This window comes from Capra hircus, chromosome 19 (assembly GCF_001704415.2).
Source record: "Capra hircus breed San Clemente chromosome 19, ASM170441v1, whole genome shotgun sequence".
Lineage (NCBI taxonomy): Eukaryota > Metazoa > Chordata > Mammalia > Artiodactyla > Bovidae > Capra > Capra hircus.
Window position 1 is genome coordinate 27609968 of NC_030826.1, and position 18356 is coordinate 27628323.

The 18356-nt window shown below is 51.2% G+C and overlaps 1 protein-coding gene across 2 annotated transcripts; it reads left to right on the forward strand.

Annotated features, from left to right (window-relative positions):
* PFAS (phosphoribosylformylglycinamidine synthase) lies at nt 2108-18088 on the forward strand. Of its 2 annotated transcripts, XM_018064621.1 has the most exons (28): nt 2108-2162; nt 4872-5052; nt 5137-5272; nt 5687-5792; nt 6162-6351; nt 6434-6539; nt 7088-7228; nt 7335-7459; nt 7632-7760; nt 8138-8269; nt 8412-8540; nt 12220-12293; nt 12411-12567; nt 12897-12958; nt 13106-13267; nt 13514-13639; nt 13768-13899; nt 14115-14345; nt 14477-14657; nt 14739-14822; nt 15048-15203; nt 15423-15542; nt 15815-15960; nt 16071-16278; nt 16434-16525; nt 16604-16718; nt 17200-17523; nt 17626-18088. In XM_018064621.1, the coding sequence occupies exons 2-28, from the start codon at nt 4911-4913 to the stop codon at nt 17934-17936; spliced, it is 4017 nt and encodes a 1338-aa protein (XP_017920110.1). In that variant the 5' UTR covers nt 2108-2162; nt 4872-4910; the 3' UTR covers nt 17937-18088. The 2 variants fall into 2 exon arrangements, with proteins under 2 accessions (XP_017920110.1, XP_017920111.1); XM_018064622.1 differs by lacking the exons at nt 16604-16718; nt 17626-18088 and having other exon boundaries at nt 17200-17345.

The following is an 18356-nucleotide window of genomic DNA, read 5'->3' on the forward strand; positions in this document are numbered from 1 at the left end:
CACGTTGACTCCCTAGTTAGAACACCAGGAGCGGCTGGAGGGAAAGAAGTCCAGGAGTACTCAGATGCCAAGAGTCAACAGGTGGTCTCTGTCAGAAATGAGTCACAAGTACAGCCTGGAATATTACCTACCAAACAGGTAATAACTGTTATATCTGGGACAGGGATGGAATTAGGGTGAGGTAAGTGAGCCACCTAAAATATATTAAATGGTGTATCCCAAGTGCCTTACTTACCTCACGCTAGGCTTCGCCCTATACTGGAGAAGGGAAGAGAATGGGGCAGGAAAGGGATAAGGATAAAGACTTTTACCTTTTTCCTATGAGTGTTTCTGTATTGCCTGACTCTTTAGAAAGACCACCGGACTGGTTACCACAGTACCAGTCCTAGCACTCCATTCCAGCTTTCTTGCCCTCAGGCTTCAGGTTAGGTTTGGCTAATGGGAGACAGAGACATTTTGCAGGGGGATTCAGGACTGGAGAACTCACTGTTTATTCTATTTCTCCCTCGACACTGAGCTTGTGGCAGTAGCTTCCTAGGTCTACTGAACACCCTTCTTTCATGGCTCCACTTCTCTCCCAGCTCATAACAACATTTCTCCCTTTGTACTTTCAAGCTTGGAGGTGCTAACCACTTATGGTGTTGCTAGGCTCTGGGTGGCCCATTGCACTTTGTTGTTCCTTAATCCTGCCCATATCTCTTTAAGTAGACTATTAAATTCTTACTTGCTCAGTCCTGTCAGACCCTTTGTGACTCCATGGACTGCAGCACGCCAGGTTTCCCTGTCCTTCACCATCTCCCAGAGTTTGCTCAAAGTCATGTCCATTGAGTCCACTGAGTTGATGATGCCATCCAATCATCTCATCCTCTGTCACCCCTTTCTTCTCTTGCCCTCAATCTTTCTCAGCATCAGGGTCTTTTCAAATGAGTCAGTTCTTCACATCAGGTGGCCAAAGGATTGAAGTTTCAGTTTCATCATCAGTCCTTTCAATGAATATTCAGGACTGATTTATTTTAGGATGCATTCGTTTGATCTCCTTGCAATCCAAGGGACTCTCAAGAGTCTTCTCCAGCACAACAGTTCAAAAGTATTAATTCTTTGGCGCTCAGCTTTCTTTATAGTCCAACTCTCACATTCATACATTACTACTGGAAAAACCATAGCTTTGAATAGATGGACCTTTGTTGGCAAAGTAATGTCTCTGCTTTTTAATATGCTGTCTAGGTTTGTCATAGCTTTTCTTCCAAGGAGCAAGTGTCTTTTAATTTCAAGCCTGCAGTCACCATCCACACTGACTTTAGAGCCCAAGAAAATAAAGTCTGTCACTGTTTCCATTTTTCCCCATCTATTTGCCATGCAGTGATGGGACCAAATGCCATGATCTTAGGTTTTGTTTTTTTTTTCTCCTTTTTAAAAAAAATATAAATTTATTTATCACTATCTTAGTTTTTTGAATGTTGAGTTTTAAGTCAATTTTCCCCAGTCTTCCACCTTTATCAAGAGGCTCGTTAGTTCCTTTTCACTTTCTGCCCTTAGGGTGGTATTATCTGCATATCTAAGGTTGTTGACATTGCTCCCGGCAATCTTGATTCCAGCTTGTGCTTCATCCAGCCCAGCATTTCACATGATGTGCTCTGCTTTTAAGTTAAATAAGCAGACTGACATTAAGAGCCTTGATATACTCCTTCAATAAATGCTTCTGATCATTATTACTGTTACCTTAACTAGCTAGAAGTTAAAAAACATAGGTCTCCCACTCCGCTAAAAAATGAGTTCGTTTAGAAAAGACAAAAGTGAAAGCAAGCAAGTAAAGCCAGCAAGGGGGGGTGGGAGGGTGCGGAAACTGAGTTCTGGACAGGAAAGGTGTGTTTTATTCCTGCATTCAGTGTTTCCCTCACACTTTGCACGGGGACAAGAGAAGCGGGGACCTGAGGCTGACTTTATTTTCACAAACGTTAACTGAATATATATTTCTGGAATGAACCTACTGGGTGTAGAAGTTCTAGGACTTGACGGAGAAGGTCTGGGGAGGCCACACCAGGGAAAGAGGGAGGGGGCGAGGCACTCTTAGACTCCGCCTCTTCCTGCGGCGCATGCGGATGACGTTGATCTGCGCGCCAGAATTCGAGGAGCTGACTGACTGCGAGAAGTGCTACCACGTGGTAAGGCTGCCGCGCGCGCTCGCAAACCTGGATACCACTACAAACTGAACCCCGTAGCTACCCACGCCAAGCTTGATTTGGGCGGCTGCAGGATCCCTACCAGGCAGAGCCGCGCCCAGCGGAGGCCTGCGTGCTTGCCTTAGTGCAGGCGTCCATTTGCGTTTGTTGGTTCCCCGGCATGGGATCCCCCACGTAAATTCATCCCCTCTCTAACAATTCATTCAACCAGCGAAATAATCTGTTGGCCTCCAGTTTTATGTCAGATACCATGTTGGTCTTTGGGGAGACAGCCCTGATGTAGGCAATCCTGTGTCTGTGCTCTTGGAGCATCTATTTCACTGGGAATGATAAAGGAAAGTCAACTGTTTTAATAATCAGAATGATTTCGGAATGTGATCATTCCTGTGAAGGAACTATGGTGTAGAGAATAACCGAGGCGTCTAACTTTAGAAAGGGTCATAAGGGAAATTCCCTGACGGTTCAGTGATTAAGACTGAGCACTCATTGCCAAGGGCCTTGGTTCAATCCCAGGTCGGGGAACTAGGATCCCACAAACCTTGGCAAAAAAATAAATAAAAATAAAAGATTTAAAAAATCGTTAGCATGGGGTAGAAGCTTAAAAAAGGCAGAATCAAGATCTGGCAGGAGCACCCGTAGCTAAAATGAGATCTGTCCTGGAATTTGTCAGTCTACAAGATTCTGAGATATTTTTGGTTGATAAAAGGAAAGGCTTCCCCGCTGGCTCCAACGGCAAAGAATCTGCTTGCAGTGCAGGAAACCAGGGTTTGATCCCTGGGTCAGGAAGAGCCCCTGTAGGAGGGCATTGCTACCCACTTCAGTATTCTTGCTTGAAGAATCCCATGGACAGAGGAGCCTGGTGAGCTATGGTTCATGGGGTTGCAAAGAATTGGACTCAACCTAGCATTCACACATCTGGACTTTTGGCTCGAGCAATAGATTGGATGAAGGTGGTGTTAACTGAGATGGGAAATGGGAACTGAAGGTCTTGGAGAACTGATAAATCAAATTTTCTGTTTTGACCAAAGCAGGCTATTTAGTGTTTAGGAGACTTCTCTGTGGCAATGTCAACTAAATATTTGCATGTGTTAGTATGGAGTTTCAGGGAGAGTCAGAGTTGAATAAGTAAAGTGAAAGTCACTCAGTCATGTCTGACTCTTTGTAAAGTTATGAAATCTGTTGGCAGATATCAACTCAAATTGTGTAAAATTGTCATTTTTAGTCAAAAATGGTTGAATGATGGCAGTTTCATTGGTTCAGTCTAAGAGATAATATTTAAAGCCACGGGTCTGAATGATGTCACTTAAGAAGAGCATTTAGAAAGAAGAAAACAAAGGGCAGAGCCTTGGGCAACCACTGTTTAGAGGTGGAGCAGAAGAGTAGGAGCTTCCCTGGTGGCTCAGCTGCCAGTGCAGGAGATGTGGGTTCAATCCCTGGGCTGGGAAGAACCCCTGGAGAAGGAAATGGCAACGCACCCCAGTATTGTTGCCTGGGAAATCCATGGACGGAGGAGCCTTGTGGGCTACAGTCCATGAGGTCATAAAGAGTCGGACATGACTGAGCAACTGACAACAACAAGAACAGTAGGAGCCAGCACAGGTGACTGAGATGGAGCAACCAGAGGCAGAGGAATACCAGGAGAGTGGTGTCAGGAGGCCAAGAGAGGAGAGTGTTTTAAGAAGTAGAGAATGAGTAAGTCATATGCTGCTGAGAGGTTGAATAAGGTAAGAAGTTAAGTGACCTGTAGATTGGCAACGTTGCAATCTTCATTCAGTGACCTTGACAGAATAGTCAGATTCAGCCTTGAGTAAGTTAGATTTGAGATACCTGTGAGTGGTCCAAGTGAAGAAGTGAAGCAGTGAGCTTCCCACTTCTTTGGGAAGAGAGTTTGTACACGTGGAAGTGCTGTGTGTGTGAGAGAGAGATCAGAGCTGAATGAATGGTGTGAATCAGAAGCTCTCTGATCACATAGGAGGGAGGTGTCCCTAAGCACTGGAGCAGCGAGGAGGGCTTCAGAGTTGGTGCGACCTGTACTAACCTCAACAAGTGGGAAAGCTTTGGATAGGATAGAATTAGACATAGACATTCTAGGATGGGGCAAAGGAATGGCAAGGAGGCCAGGCAGTGTTTAGTGAGTAAAGCCAAGGTCCTTTTGAGAAGCAGTGGGATCAGAAGTTGAAAAGTAGTTGGGGATAGACCTGGAGGGTCTTTGACTGTCAGGCTTTGCATTTACCTTGAACAGGGACATAATATTTTGAAACATTGAAGTAGAGGAGCTGTCGTTTGACTTTACTGACCAGCCCAGTCCAGCTCATCCTTTAGGTTTACACTTAGATGCCACTTCTCTTGGGAAGTGTTTCCCACTCCCACCGTGCTAGGTTTATCCCTTCTCCAGGGGATCTTCCAAACCCAGGGATCGAACCCAGGTCTCCTGCATTGCAGGCAGATTCTTTACTAGCAGAGCCACCAGGGAAGCCCTTCCCTTAGGAAGTCTTTCCCACTGCCACCATGCTAGGTTGGTACCCCCAGTCCCCTGACCTTGACCATACTGGATTGGAAATGTCTGGATGCATTTATCCCTGAATGCCCCCAATACTTTCCCCCACCCCATCCCTAATGTCTCCAAAGCCTCAGCTGAACTGAACTTGAAACCAGTTCAACAGATCGGCTCTAGTTCATGTTATTTTTTAGGAACCTAACTCGTCTTTCCAGCAAGGGACACCTGCAGAGATGTCCTCCGTCCTTCACTTCTATGTCCGCCCCTCTGGCCACGAGAGGGCAGCCTCTGAATACATTGAAAGGAAGCTGCAAAGGGAACTACCGGAGCTGCAGGGTGTCAAGACTGAGCAGTGCTACAATGTGAACTGGACAGGTTGGGCCAGTTACTGGATTCTTGGGCGAAGTACCAATCACCAGTGGCAGTGTCCCAACGTCTCCTTGCCCTGTCTCCCTGCAGCTGAGTCCTTCCCGAGCAACAAGGAGATGAAGAAGCTGACATGGCTATTTGGCTGCCCCTTGTTACTGGACGATGTTGCTCAGGAGTCCTGGCTCCTTCCTGGCCCCACAGACCTGCTGCTGGAGGTTGGACCTAGGCAAGTGTTCCAGCCTCGAGCAACTTGTTCCATGGTCCAGAGCCCTTCCAAACACTCTGCCACCCCTGCCACTCTCATGCCTCTTCCTCTTCTTGTGATCCTTGGGAGATTTGTTTTCTCTTCACCCCACTCCCCACTTTGAAGACTGAGCCAGCTCCCAGGCATGTTCTGGAAATATAACAAGTTGCATTCCTAGACATTGAAGTTGAAACATTTTGATGCTGCAGTTATGGTTTATTTGAATGACCTTTGAGAGCATGTTTCTCAGGGCCCAAATCTAAGGCTGGAGGCCAGTGGTATGGGCGGGGGTGGGTCTGGGGAGTGGAGGTTGGAGACTGGCTGGACGGCCGTGGGCAGGATCCACCTTCTCAGCTGGGGTCAGGTCCTAACCATCTGGTCCTAACCAATCTACAGGCTGAACTTTTCCACCCCGACATCCAGCAACATCGTGTCAGTGTGCCAGGCTGCGGGGCTGGGGGCCGTGGACCGCGTGGAGCCAACCCGGCGCTACCTGCTCTCGGTGAGGCAGTAGGCAACCAGGTGGGGATCCAGAGGAGGAAGTGGGCAGGAGATTGGGTCCTGCAATCCAAGGAAATGATGAGAAGCAGGGGAAGCAGTTTCTGATTTGAGGCCTGCCCTATTTGCAGCTTGTTCACTGCTTGAGGCCGCCTGGTCGAGAAGTAAATAGGACAGAAATCCAGCCTGTGCTCCTGTTTCTAATGCTGACAGGCACTCATGCCTGGAAGGGGCATCTTTTTCTAACTGAGCAAAGGTGCTGGAGAGGCTAGCAGTGGGCTGGGCTTGTGTGGCTTGGAGGACTGAGGGTGGACCATTTTGTCCATTCTTCAACCCTGCACCCCTCGCCCTCGCTGTGTGTCTCCACCCCTAGTTTGCCTACCCACCTTCAGCTGACCTGGAGGCCATTGCTCTGGCTACCCTGCATGACCGGATGACGGAGCAGCACTTCCCCCAGCCCATCCAGAGCTTCTCTTCAGGGTGCATCCCAGCACCCCTGAGCAGCCCAATTGACGTACTGGCTGAGGGCCGGTCTGCCCTGGAGAAAGCCAACCAGGAGCTAGGTCAGCAGGGGTCCCTGAAGGAAGGCCCAGGCCAGAAGTGTGCAGTGTCTCACAACCAGCTTCTCTGGGGGTTGTCTCCTAGGTCTGGCCCTAGACTCCTGGGACCTGGATTTCTACACCAAGCGCTTCCAGGAGCTGCAGCGCAACCCCAGCACTGTGGAAGTCTTCGACTTGGCTCAGTCCAATAGGTGGGGAGGAATGGGGACATTCTGGTGTCTGAGAGTGTGGATGTTGGAAGATCATAGGGACCCTCCATGGCTCTCGCTTGGCCTAAGAAAGTGAAAGTGTTAGTTACTCCGTCATGTCCAACTCTTGGTGAACCTATGGACCATAGCCTGCAGGCTCCTCTGTCCGTGGGATTTCCCTGGCAAGAATACTGGAGTGGGTTGCCATGCCCTCTTCTGGGGGATCTTCCTGACCCAGGGACTGAACCCACATCTCTTATGTCTTCTGAATTGGCAGGTGGGTTCTTTACCACTAGCACAACTTCTTGGCTTAGGGGCCTCCCTGAGTCTGAGTGCCTGGGTTCCCCATCCATCCAATAGTCTGCATCACATCTTGGTTTTATCTTCACTCGGGATCTGGATAATCCACAGTGACAGACCATTGGAAGCTTATGACTTTCTGAAATCTGTTTTGACCTGTGGCTGTAACTCTGTCTTTTATGCTGGTGGCAAGGCCTGAGACATGACCCATGTTTCTGCCCTGCCGTCCCCTCCCTACATCATCCCGGCAGCGAGCACAGCCGACACTGGTTCTTCAAGGGTCGACTCCACGTGGATGGACAGGAGCTGCCACACTCGCTGTTTGAGTCCATCATGAGCACCCAGGCATCCTCCAACCCCAACAACGTCCTCAAGTTCTGTGACAACAGCAGGTGGGTGGTGCCCTTGGCTGGGCACAGGGGACAGAGTGCCCCAGGCTCCAGTGGGGTAAGTGCAGATCCCAGCAAGGAAGCCAGGCCCAGAACGATGTGTCCACAGTGCCATCCAGGGGAAGGAAGTCCGATTCTTACGGCCCAAGGACCCCACACGGCCAAGCTCCTTCCAGCAACGTCAGGGGCTGAGACATGTTGTCTTCACGGCAGAGACACACAACTTCCCCACAGGTGAGCTGAGTACCCAGGAGGGAAGGTGAGATCAGAGTGTAGGGAGAGGCAAAGGTCCCAGCCCCCCTCACCCTGGGGACCAGCAGATTGGCTGCATGTCCTTATTTTCAGCGGGGTGGTCAGTGGTGGACCTTGCTCTTCAATAGCCATACCTCTCCCTCTCTCTTCACAGGAGTAGCCCCCTTCAGTGGTGCAACAACTGGCACAGGGGGCCGGATCCGAGATGTCCAGTGCACAGGCCGAGGGGCCCACGTGGTGGCTGGCACTGCTGGCTATTGCTTTGGAAACTTGCGTATCCCAGGTCCCATCTCTTTGCTCTCTACCCAGATTCCTCCTCCTGGCAGGCACTGGACACTTTTATCTCCTAAGTTAAGCAGTCATCATGGGCACCTTTTCTTGGGAGAAAGGGCTCTAGAGTAGCTGGCCTTTCCCCAGCCATGGTCATGAGGACAGTAGGCCAAGGGAGATCCACGTCTGGCTTTGCAGAACTACAATTTTCTTACAAAAACAAAAACAACCTAATACAGAGTTAGACTTTTGACCATCAACTGCCCCCAAAATCCAATTTCTTAGAAAATGTTAAGAGCTCTAATCCCAAGAGTCAGACTCTTCCTAAAGGGTCCTGGCTCCTCTGACTTCCATCTTTACCATCCATCCCTCTTCCTCTTTCCTTCCCAGGTTACAGTATGCCCTGGGAGGATCCAAGCTTCCAGTATCCAGGAAACTTTGCCCGACCCCTGGAGATTGCCATTGAGGCCAGTAATGGGGCTTCTGACTACGGCAACAAGTTTGGGGAACCAGTGCTTGCTGGTGAGCCTGGAGGGTGTAGGGGACTATTATCCTTGACATGGATATTAGTCCCAGAGGCAGGGTAGGGTGTGTGACCCAGTAAGCGCTGAGGAGCCTGGATGACTAGACCCTGTGCCCTCTCCTTGTGACATCCACGTTCCAGGCTTTGCCCGTTCCTTGGGCCTTCAACTCCCGGACGGCCAGCGGCGTGAGTGGATCAAGCCCATCATGTTTAGCGGAGGCATTGGGTCCATGGAAGCTGAGCATGTGAGCAAGGAGCCCCCAGAGCCAGGTAAGAGCCCCCCACCTCTCTCCAGGTCCCGGCAGCTTTTTCCCCAGGGCATGGCTACTGCAGGAGTGGAATCTCAGCAGTTTGTTTTGTATCTCCTGGCTCCTGTCTCTTCTCCTCTGGACAGGCTTTTAAGGTAGGGCAGGGCTTTATGCCAGTTGGGCAGGCTCAGTCTGCCTTTCCCCGGTTGACTTCTCCATGGCAGGGGCCCACCCTGCTTAGTGAAGGCAGCCAGTAGTTTTACCCAGCACCTCTGTTTTTATCTGCAAGTTTAGTTTGGTCGGTCAACATTTACTGAGGGCCCACTGGGTGCTGAGCACTGTGCTAGGACCTGTGGTGGAATCAAGATAGAGGCTGGGTACCATTTATTGAATGTGTGACCAGTCGCATGGCTCAGAATTTAAAAAGCAAAAAAAAGATTGTACAGTGAAAACGCTGTTCTCCCTGACCTCCAGCCACCCAGTTTCCCTCCCTAGAGATAAGCAATGTTAATTGGTCATTCCTGTACCTTGCCAGAAGTGCTTCGTGCATACATAAACAGACCCATGTGTGTATTTGCCTCCTCTGTTAAAACAACTAGCATGTGTACACACGTTTTTTTGGCTGTGCCACACAGCTTATGGGATTTTACTTTTCAAAGAGGGATTGAACCCAGGGCTCCAGAAGTGAGAGCACAGAGTCCTAACCACTGGACTGCCAGGGAATTCTCCACCAATTTTTTTAATAACCATTTTATTGAGATAATCCATGTACCATAAAGTGTGCCCTTTGAAAGTGTATAAGTTAGTGTTTTTAGTATATTCACAAAGTTGTGCCTTAATCACTACTAATTCTGGAACATTTTCATCATCCCCAGAAAGAAACCCTGTACTCACAAGCAGTCACTCCCCATGCTCCTTCTTTTGGCCTCTGGAAACCTGTAATCTATTTTCTTATCTTGAAAGATTTCCCTGTTATAAATGTGTTTGGCTGCTTTCACTTAACATGACATCTTTATTCGTATTATAGTATGTATCAGTACCTCATTCCTTTTTATGACTGAATAATATTAATATTCTGTTGTGTACCTATAACACATTTTCTTTATCCATTTGTCAGTTGGTAGACAAGTGGGTTGTTTCTGCTTTTCGGCTAATTATGAATAATGCTGCTATAAACAATTGTGTACAAGTTTTATTTTGTCTTTATGTTGTTATTTCTCAAGTATGTGACTTGGAGTGGACTTGCTAGGTCTCATGATAACTATACTCAGTCTTTTAAAAAAAACCTAACACACTGTTTTCCAAAGCAGATGCACCATTTTACATTCCCCTCAGCAGTGTGTGAGGGTTCCGGTTTCTCTAGATTCTCATCAACACTTGTTATTATCTGTCTCTTTGATTACAGCCATCGGAATGCATATGAAGTGCCATTAGTATCTCATGGTGGTTTGTGTTTACATTTCCCTAAGGACTCATGATGTTAAGCATCTTTCCATATGTTTGTTGACTATTCCTATGTCTTCCTTGGAGAAATATCTGTTGAGACCTTTTGCTCGCTTTTAAATTGGATTGTTTGCCTTTTTTTATGGAGTTCTAAGAGTTCTTTATATATTCTAGATACTAGCCCTTTATCAGGTAGATACATGATTTGCAAGTATTCTTTTCCATTCTGTGGGTTGTCTTTTTACTTCTTTCATGGTGTCCCCTGAATCACAAATTTTTTTAATTTTGGTAAATGTAGTTTATTTTTGTTTTGTGGCTTTTGGCTTACAGTGCCATGACTAAGAAACCATTGCCTGAGTCAAGGTCACCTGGATTGACTTCTATATTCTCTAGTAATACTTTCTAGCTTTTATCGCTTACGTTAAGGCTCTGAAGCATTTTGAAGTTTGTGTATGGTATGAAGTAGGGATCTAATTTCCTTATTTGACATCTGGATATCCAGTTGTTCTAACAACCCTTTTTGGAAAAAACCTTTTAGCTCTGTGGTAAGTTTAAAAGCAGAAAGTATGAGTCCTTCAATTGAGTTCTTTTTCAAGATTGTCTTGGCTTTGTTCTAGGTCCCTCAGATTTCTGTATAAATTTTAGGGTCAGCTGGTCCATTTCTTTGAAAAAGGTGGCTGTGTTGACTTGAAGATCACTTTGGGAAGTATTGCCGTCATAACAATATTAAGTCTTCCAGTCTATAAACATCGGATCTTTTTCAAGTTATTTAGGCCTAGTAAGGTATTTCATGTTTTTCAGTGTATAAGTCTTACATTTCTATTAAGTTTATTCCTAAGTATTTTATTCTTATTGATGGGGTTCTAAGTGGGTATGTATACATCTGTACCTTGCTTTTTTTCAGCTTAGCAATATGCTTGGAAATCATTTCATACTGATGAAATCATTTTACTTCATTATATTCATATGTAATTTTCTTTTGCAGTGGCTTACTTTTACACTGTATGGCTTATACCATAATTTATTTAACCAGTTCTCTGTCATTCAGTTCATTTCAATCACTCAATTGTGTCCAACTCTTTGCGACTCTGTGCATTGCAGCACGCCAGGCCTCCCTGTCCATCACCAACTCCCGGAGTTCACCCAAACTCGTGTCCATCGAGTCAGTGATGCCATCCAGCCATCTCATCCTCTGTCATCCCCTTCTCCTGTGCACAATCCCTCTCAGCATCAGGGTCTTTCCAATGAGTCAACTCTTCTCATGAGGTGGCCAAAGTATTGGGAGTTTCAGCTTCAGCATCAGTCCTTCCAATGAACACCCGGGACTGATCTCCTTTAGAATGGACTGGTTGGATCTCCTTGCAGTCCAAGGGACTCTCAAGAGTCTTCTCCAACACCACAGTTCAAAAGCATCAATTCTTCGGCGCTCAGCTTTCTTCACAGTCCAACTCTCACATCTGTACCTGACCACTGGAAAAATCATAGGCTTGACTAGACGGACCTTTGTTGGCAAAGTAATGTCTTTTCTTTTTAATATGCTGTCTAGGTTGGTTATAACTTTTCTTCCAAGGAGTAAGTGTCTTTTAATTTCATGGCTGCAGTCACCATCTGCAGTGATTTTGGAGCCCCCCAAAGTAAAGTCTGACACTGTTTCCACCTATTCTCCATCTATTTCCCATGAAGTGATGGGTCCAGATGCCGTGATCTTCGTTTTCTGAATGTTGAGCTTTAAGCCAACTTTTTCACTCTCTTCTTTCTCTTTCATCAAGAGGCTCTTTAGTTCTTCACTTTCTGCCATAAGGGTGGTGTCATCTGCGTATCTGAGGTGATTAATATTTCTCCCAGCAATCTTGATTCCAGCTTGTGCTTCTTCCAGCCCAGCATTTCTCATGATGTACTCTGCATAGAAGTTAAATAAGCAGGATGACAACATACAGCCTTGACGTACTCCTTTTCCTATTTGGAACCAGTCTGTTGCTCCATGTCCAGTTCTAACTGTTGCTTCCTGACCTGCATATTTCTGTCATTAGCATGTAGATTATTTCTTGTCTTTGGTAACACAAATAATGCTATTGTTTAAGTTTGTTCATTGGCTATTTTGCACCTGTGAATAATCTGGAGGGTAAATTCCTTGGAGTGTATTTAACTCAATGAATGTTGACAGATACCCCTAATGTTGGCTTCCCTTTATCCTCACACTGCTTTGTACTTGTACTGTCATTCCCTGAGTGCTCTGATTCAGCCCTCCTTCCTCGCAGGCATGGATGTCGTGAAGGTTGGTGGTCCTGTCTACAGGATTGGAGTTGGGGGCGGAGCTGCTTCGTCTGTGCAGGTAAGTGGGAATAGCCCAGATGCCAACTCCATGATCTCTCGGGGCCCCATACCTGGGTGAGGTGTGAGCTCCCAGCCCCTCTGAACTGATCTATGCTGTCTATATCTATCCCCACAGGTGCAGGGAGACAACGCCAGTGACCTGGATTTTGGGGCTGTGCAGCGGGGAGACCCAGAGATGGAACAGAAGATGAACCGTGTGATCCGGGCTTGTGTGGAGGCCCCTGAGGGAAACCCCATCTGCAGCCTCCATGACCAGGGTGCTGGTGGCAATGGTGAGAAAGGGGGTTGGGACAAGGGACCGGGCCTACCTGGTCTCTGCTTGGTTCAATTTAGGGAGAGTCTCAGCAGTTGGTTTAGGTTGAGGATCTGCAATCAACCTGACAGCTCAGGGTCCCATTCTCCACGCACTATACATTCTAAACAGGCCCAGGGTTGAGGGTGGCAGCTTGCTGCCATGGGATAGTTGGTAGAGAAGGTGCAGCAGCGGTTCAAACAGGGATGCACAGAATTAAGGGCTCCTTGGGAGGCTGGGAACAGCCTTTTGTTATCCCGGTGCTGACGGCGGCCATGTGAGCACCTCTCCCGGGAACACCCCCACCAGGCAATGTCCTGAAGGAGCTGAGTGACCCGGCTGGAGCCGTCATTTACACCAGCCGCTTCCAGGTGGGTCTTCCTCCGTGAAATCTGCCCGCCTCCCTGCCCCTGCCAGTCCCAGCAGCCCCACCCATCTGCCCCTCACTCTCAGCAAGATCATAAGACTTGGGAGCACCCACTGACCCTTCCTTTTCGTCCGCCCTCATGGATGTGCAGCTGGGGGACCCAACCCTGAATGCCCTGGAAATCTGGGGGGCCGAGTACCAGGAGTCGAACGCACTTCTGCTGAGGCCCTCTGACCGTGACTTCCTGAGTTGTGTCAGTGCCCGGGAACGCTGCCCAGTCTGTTTTGTGGGCACCATCACTGGAGACAGGAGAGTGAGTTGGCCTGGGGAGTCAGTAGCAGATGCTGTAGGTAGACTTGAGCTGCCGGGGCCCAGGAGAGAGATGAACACAGGGGAGCCGTGGGGAATAGCATGTAGGCTGTGGGGGCGGGGGGCGGGGCTCAACAGGAGAAGCCAGATGGGCTGGAAAGAGCACTTCTGCCCTACTTTCCAGAAGAGTTCACTCCCTGCTGGTGGTCACAGCCTCACCCCCTCTGGGTGATGTCCCTCTGGTCTACAGATAGTGCTGGTGGATGATCGAGAGTGGCCTACGGGCACAGATGGACAGGTGGAGGCACCCCCCACTCCTCCCCCAACCCCTGTGGACCTGGACCTGGACTGGGTGCTGGGCAAGATGCCCCGGAAGGTACATGGGGTCAGGAAGCATCTCCCTTCCCTGGCCTGACTCCACCCTCTGCCCCACACGTGCATTGTCACCTGTATGCCTAGTGCTCCACCCCAGTGCTCACACCCCTGTTGCCGTCTGTGTTGCAGGAGTTCTTCCTCCAGAGGAGTCTCCCCTTGCTGCAGCCTCTGACTCTGCCCCCAGGGCTGAGCGTGCGCCAGGCTCTGTCGCGGGTCCTCAGGCTGCCTGCTGTGGCCAGCAAGCGCTACCTCACCAACAAGGTCCTCCCTGCACCCTGCTCCACCCCCTTAGCCCTCTGCACCCCTCCCTCTGCTCGCCCATCCAAGGAATGGCTGCGGGGGTCCATCAGGGAGGGAGAAGGGTCAGGACAGAGGCCTCACCCCCTGCTGCCCACCCCCCAAGGCTTGCGTGTTCAGGGTGAGCCAGGCCACCCCCTTGTCCCTGGGCCTCTGGCCAGCTCCCCCTGGTTCCTCAGGTGGATCGTTCCGTGGGCGGCCTGGTGGCCCAGCAGCAGTGTGTGGGACCCCTGCAGACCCCCCTGGCAGATGTGGCGGTTGTGGCACTGAGTCACCAGGAGCTGGTAGGGGCCGCCACAGCCCTGGGAGAGCAGCCAGTCAAGAGTCTGCTGGACCCGAAGGTTGCCGCCCGGCTGGCTGTGGCTGAAGCCCTCACCAACCTGGTGTTTGCTCTGGTCACCGACCTCCAGGTGAGTCCCCTGCGGCTTCTGGCCTGGAACTCCAGGCCTGTGGGACACAACCACGTTCACCATCCACTTACCTGCTGGCCTCCAGCCTCCCTACACTGCGCTCTCTCTCTAATGCAAGTCTGCACTTCCAGGATGTGAAATGCAGCGGGAACTGGATGTGGGCGGCCAAGCTCCCAGGGGAGGGTGCAGCTCTAGCTGACGCCTGTGAGGCTATGGTGGCAGTGATGGCGGCCCTGGGTGTAGCGGTGGACGGTGGCAAGGACTCCCTCAGCATGGCTGCCCGGGTTGGCTCTGAAACCGTGCGGGCTCCTGGTGAGGTCTGGGTGCCAGGGGGCAAGGGGCAAGGCCTGTGGGCTTGGGCTCCACCTCACATGCTTATGCCTTGCTCTGCAGGGTCACTGGTCATCTCAGCCTATGCTGTCTGTTCAGACATTACAGCCACTGTGACCCCAGACCTCAAGCGTCCTGGAGGGAGAGGTATGGTTTCTTCCCCCTCCTTCATGCATTGTGTATTCACAGCCCAATCCTTTGTATGGGGTCTGCTTAATGAGTGCTCGGGTCGTCTCAGCACTGGGGCTGTGGTGCCTTCCGGGGCTGATGACTGGGGTGTCTTACCACATCCTGGGAGCCTCAGTGACCCTGCATGGCAGAACGGGTTCTCCTGAGCCATTGGTCTCCCCTCCGCCATCCCTCTCCTCTCAGGCCACCTGCTCTACGTGCCTCTAAGTCCTGGGCAGCACCGGCTGGGGGGCACGGCTCTGGCTCAGTGCTTCTCCCAGCTTGGCGAGCAGCCTCCCGACCTGGATGTTCCCGAGAACTTGGTGCGAGCCTTCAGCATCACCCAGGGGCTGCTGAAAGGTGAGTGGGGCCATGGGGGAGATGGTCCTTGTGGCTGACATGGGTAAACAGGCAGTCATCAGCTGAGCCTGTGAGAGTAGGGCAAGAGGGACCTTTCTCTCTGGTTCTCTGATATAAGCCCACATTCTCACACTTGCCCTCTCCTGACTGTCCAGAAATGGGGGTGGAGCCGCCAGGTTTGGGTCTCAACACCGCTAAGCATTTTTCTCCTTCCTCCAGACCGACTCCTCTGCTCAGGCCATGATGTCAGTGATGGAGGTCTCATCACTTGCCTGCTAGAGATGGCCTTTGCCGGGAATTGTGGGATAGAGGTGGACATCCCTGCACCTGGGGTCGATGGTGAGGTCTAGATTCGAGCAGGGCTGCCTGTCCCCATCCTACAGACCCGGTGTCCCTCATTTAAAGACTGGAGTGTCCTCAACTCCTTCCCTCCTGAGTCTCCTGTTGTCTTTTCTGATCACTGAGCCAGGTGACATTTCTGTTACTAACTGCACCCCTCTGAGAGAGCCTCACCCCACTCCGATCCCTGCCTTTGTTCATACGTATCCCCGATTCCACCTCTGATTCCATGCCAGTACCCTAGTCACCTTGATGCCTCTGTACTCTCCCAGCCCTGCCTGTGCTGTTCGCCGAGGAGCCAGGCCTGCTGCTGGAGGTGCAGGAGCCAGACCTAGCCCAAGTGCTGATGCGTTACCAGAAAGCTGGCCTCCACTGCCTAGAGCTGGGCCTCACAGGCGACACGGGGCCCCATGCCATGGTGAGGAAGTGAAGAGTGGCAGGCCTGCACAGGGCAGGTCTTGGTTTGCCTCTGCCAGCCTTGGAGGCACCCGAGGTGGACATCCTGAAAGATTTGCTCCCCCTACCCAGGTCCGGCTGTCAGTGAACAGGACAGTGGTTCTGGAGGAACCTGTTGGGCAGCTACGAGCCCTCTGGGAGGAGACCAGTTTCCAGTTGGACAGGCTACAGGCAAAACCACACTGTGTGGCCCAGGAAGAGCAAGGGTTGAGGGAGCGAGCAGGGCCCACCTACTGCCTGCCGCCTACCTTTCCCAGAGCTTCTGTGCCTTGCGAGCCTGGTGAGGGAGTGTGTGCAGAGGCTTGGCTTCCCTGGCACTCTGGGTCTTGGGGAGGAACCTAGAGCCTGGATGTGGGGTCCTGCCCTGGACAAGGTGTCTAGGGGGCTGGGGTGCAGAGGTCCTCTGACCCAAGGACACTCCTGCTCCTCCCCCAGGTGGTCCTGCCCCCCGAGTTGCCATCATTCGGGAAGAGGGCAGTAATGGAGACCGGGAGATGGCAGATGCCTTCCATTTGGCTGGATTCGAGGTGAGCAGAGTACCTGGTGGGTCCCGGGCTGGACTCAGGCCATGGGCCTTCTGATGCTGCCCCTCCCCCTCCTGCCAGGTGTGGGATGTAACCATGCAGGACCTGTGCTCTGGAGCCATCGGGCTGGACACGTTCCGCGGCGTGGCCTTTGTAGGCGGCTTCAGCTATGCGGATGTCCTGGGCTCTGCCAAAGGTGGGCGTGGGGCTTTTGCCCACCCCCTCCCACATCTTCTTAAGAGCTGCCTTAGCCCTCTCTTCCCTGGCTGAGAACTGGCCTCTCACCTCCATGAGGCTGGCCAGGAGCCAGCAAAGGCCTGCAGGTAGCTTAGTGAGGTCGAGGGGCTGGGTGCTGCCCTGTCAGATGCAGCAGCTGCCACTCAGCATGGCTAGGTCTTTCTGTTTTTCAAGAGAAGCCCAAAAATCCCAGTTAAATGTTAGGCAACTAAATAAAAAATTTTGAAAATGCTCTGCTGGCTAAGCAGAAAGCTCGTCCTGGGCCATCTCGGGTCCACGAGTTGGCAACACCTGTTTCAAGCAGGTAAACCTTCCCTGGTTGCCAAGAGCTCCTCAGAATGGGGGAGAGCCTGGGCAAGTGTTAAAAGGGCACGCTAGGATGGAAAGATGACGGTCCCCCCTCGCTCCAGGTCTCACCCCAGCTTCCTGTTCCCTCTTAGGCTGGGCAGCTGCTGTGACCTTTAACCCAAAGGCCGGAGCTGAGATGAAGCGCTTCCGGCAGCGGCCAGACACCTTCAGCCTGGGCGTGTGTAACGGCTGTCAGCTGCTGGCCCTGCTGGGCTGGGTGGGAGGCAGTTCCAGTGAGGAGGCGGTGGAGACGTGCCAGGAGTCCTGGCTGGCCCGGCCTGGTCTCCTGCTACGCCACAACCTGTCTGGGCGCTTTGAGTCGCGCTGGGCCAGCGTGCGTGTGGGGCCCGGGCCAGCCCTGATGCTGCGAGGGATGGAAGGCGCGGTGCTGCCCGTGTGGAGCGCTCATGGGGAAGGTCAGGCTCCAGGAAGGCTGGGGTGGGGAAGCCTGAAGGCTGGGATAAGGGGAGGGCATCAGGGAGGTTGCTCTTACATCCCTTGTCCCCGCTTCATCACAGGTTACATGGCATTTTCTTCTCCGGAACTCCAAGCCCAGATGGAGGCCAGGGGCTTGGCTCCGCTGCACTGGGCAGATGATGACGGGAACCCCACAGAACAATACCCCCTGAATCCCAACGGCTCCCCAGGGGGTGTTGCTGGCATCTGCTCCCCCGATGGCCGCCACTTGGCCCTCATGCCTCACCCGGAACGGTCTGTGAGGCCTTGGCAGTGGGCCTGGCGACCCCCTCCATTTGACGCTTTAACCACCTCCCCCTGGCTCCAGCTGTTCATCAATGCCCGGAACTGGACCCGGGAAGGCAGCTGCTAAATAGGCCGGAGGCTCCCCTGGGCCCCGTGGTTCTTACCTAGGGTATCTTTAGAAGTACCTCATCAGTTCAGTTAAGTTCAGTTGCTCAGTCATGTCTGACTCGTTGCAACTCCATGAACCACAGCACGCCAGGCCTCCCTGTCTATCACCAACTCCCGGAGTCCACCCAAACTCATATCCATTGAATCGGTGATGCCATCCAACTATCTCATCCTCTCCTCCCCTTCTCCTGCCTTCAATCTTTCCCAACATCAGGGTCTTTTCAAATGAGTCAGCTCTTCGGATCAGGTAGCCACACTATTGGAGTTTCAGCTTCAACATCAGTTCTTCCAGTGAACACCCAGGACTGATTTCCTTTAGGATGGACTGGTTGGATTTCCTTGCAGTCCAAGGAACTCTCAAGAGTTTTCCAACTCCACA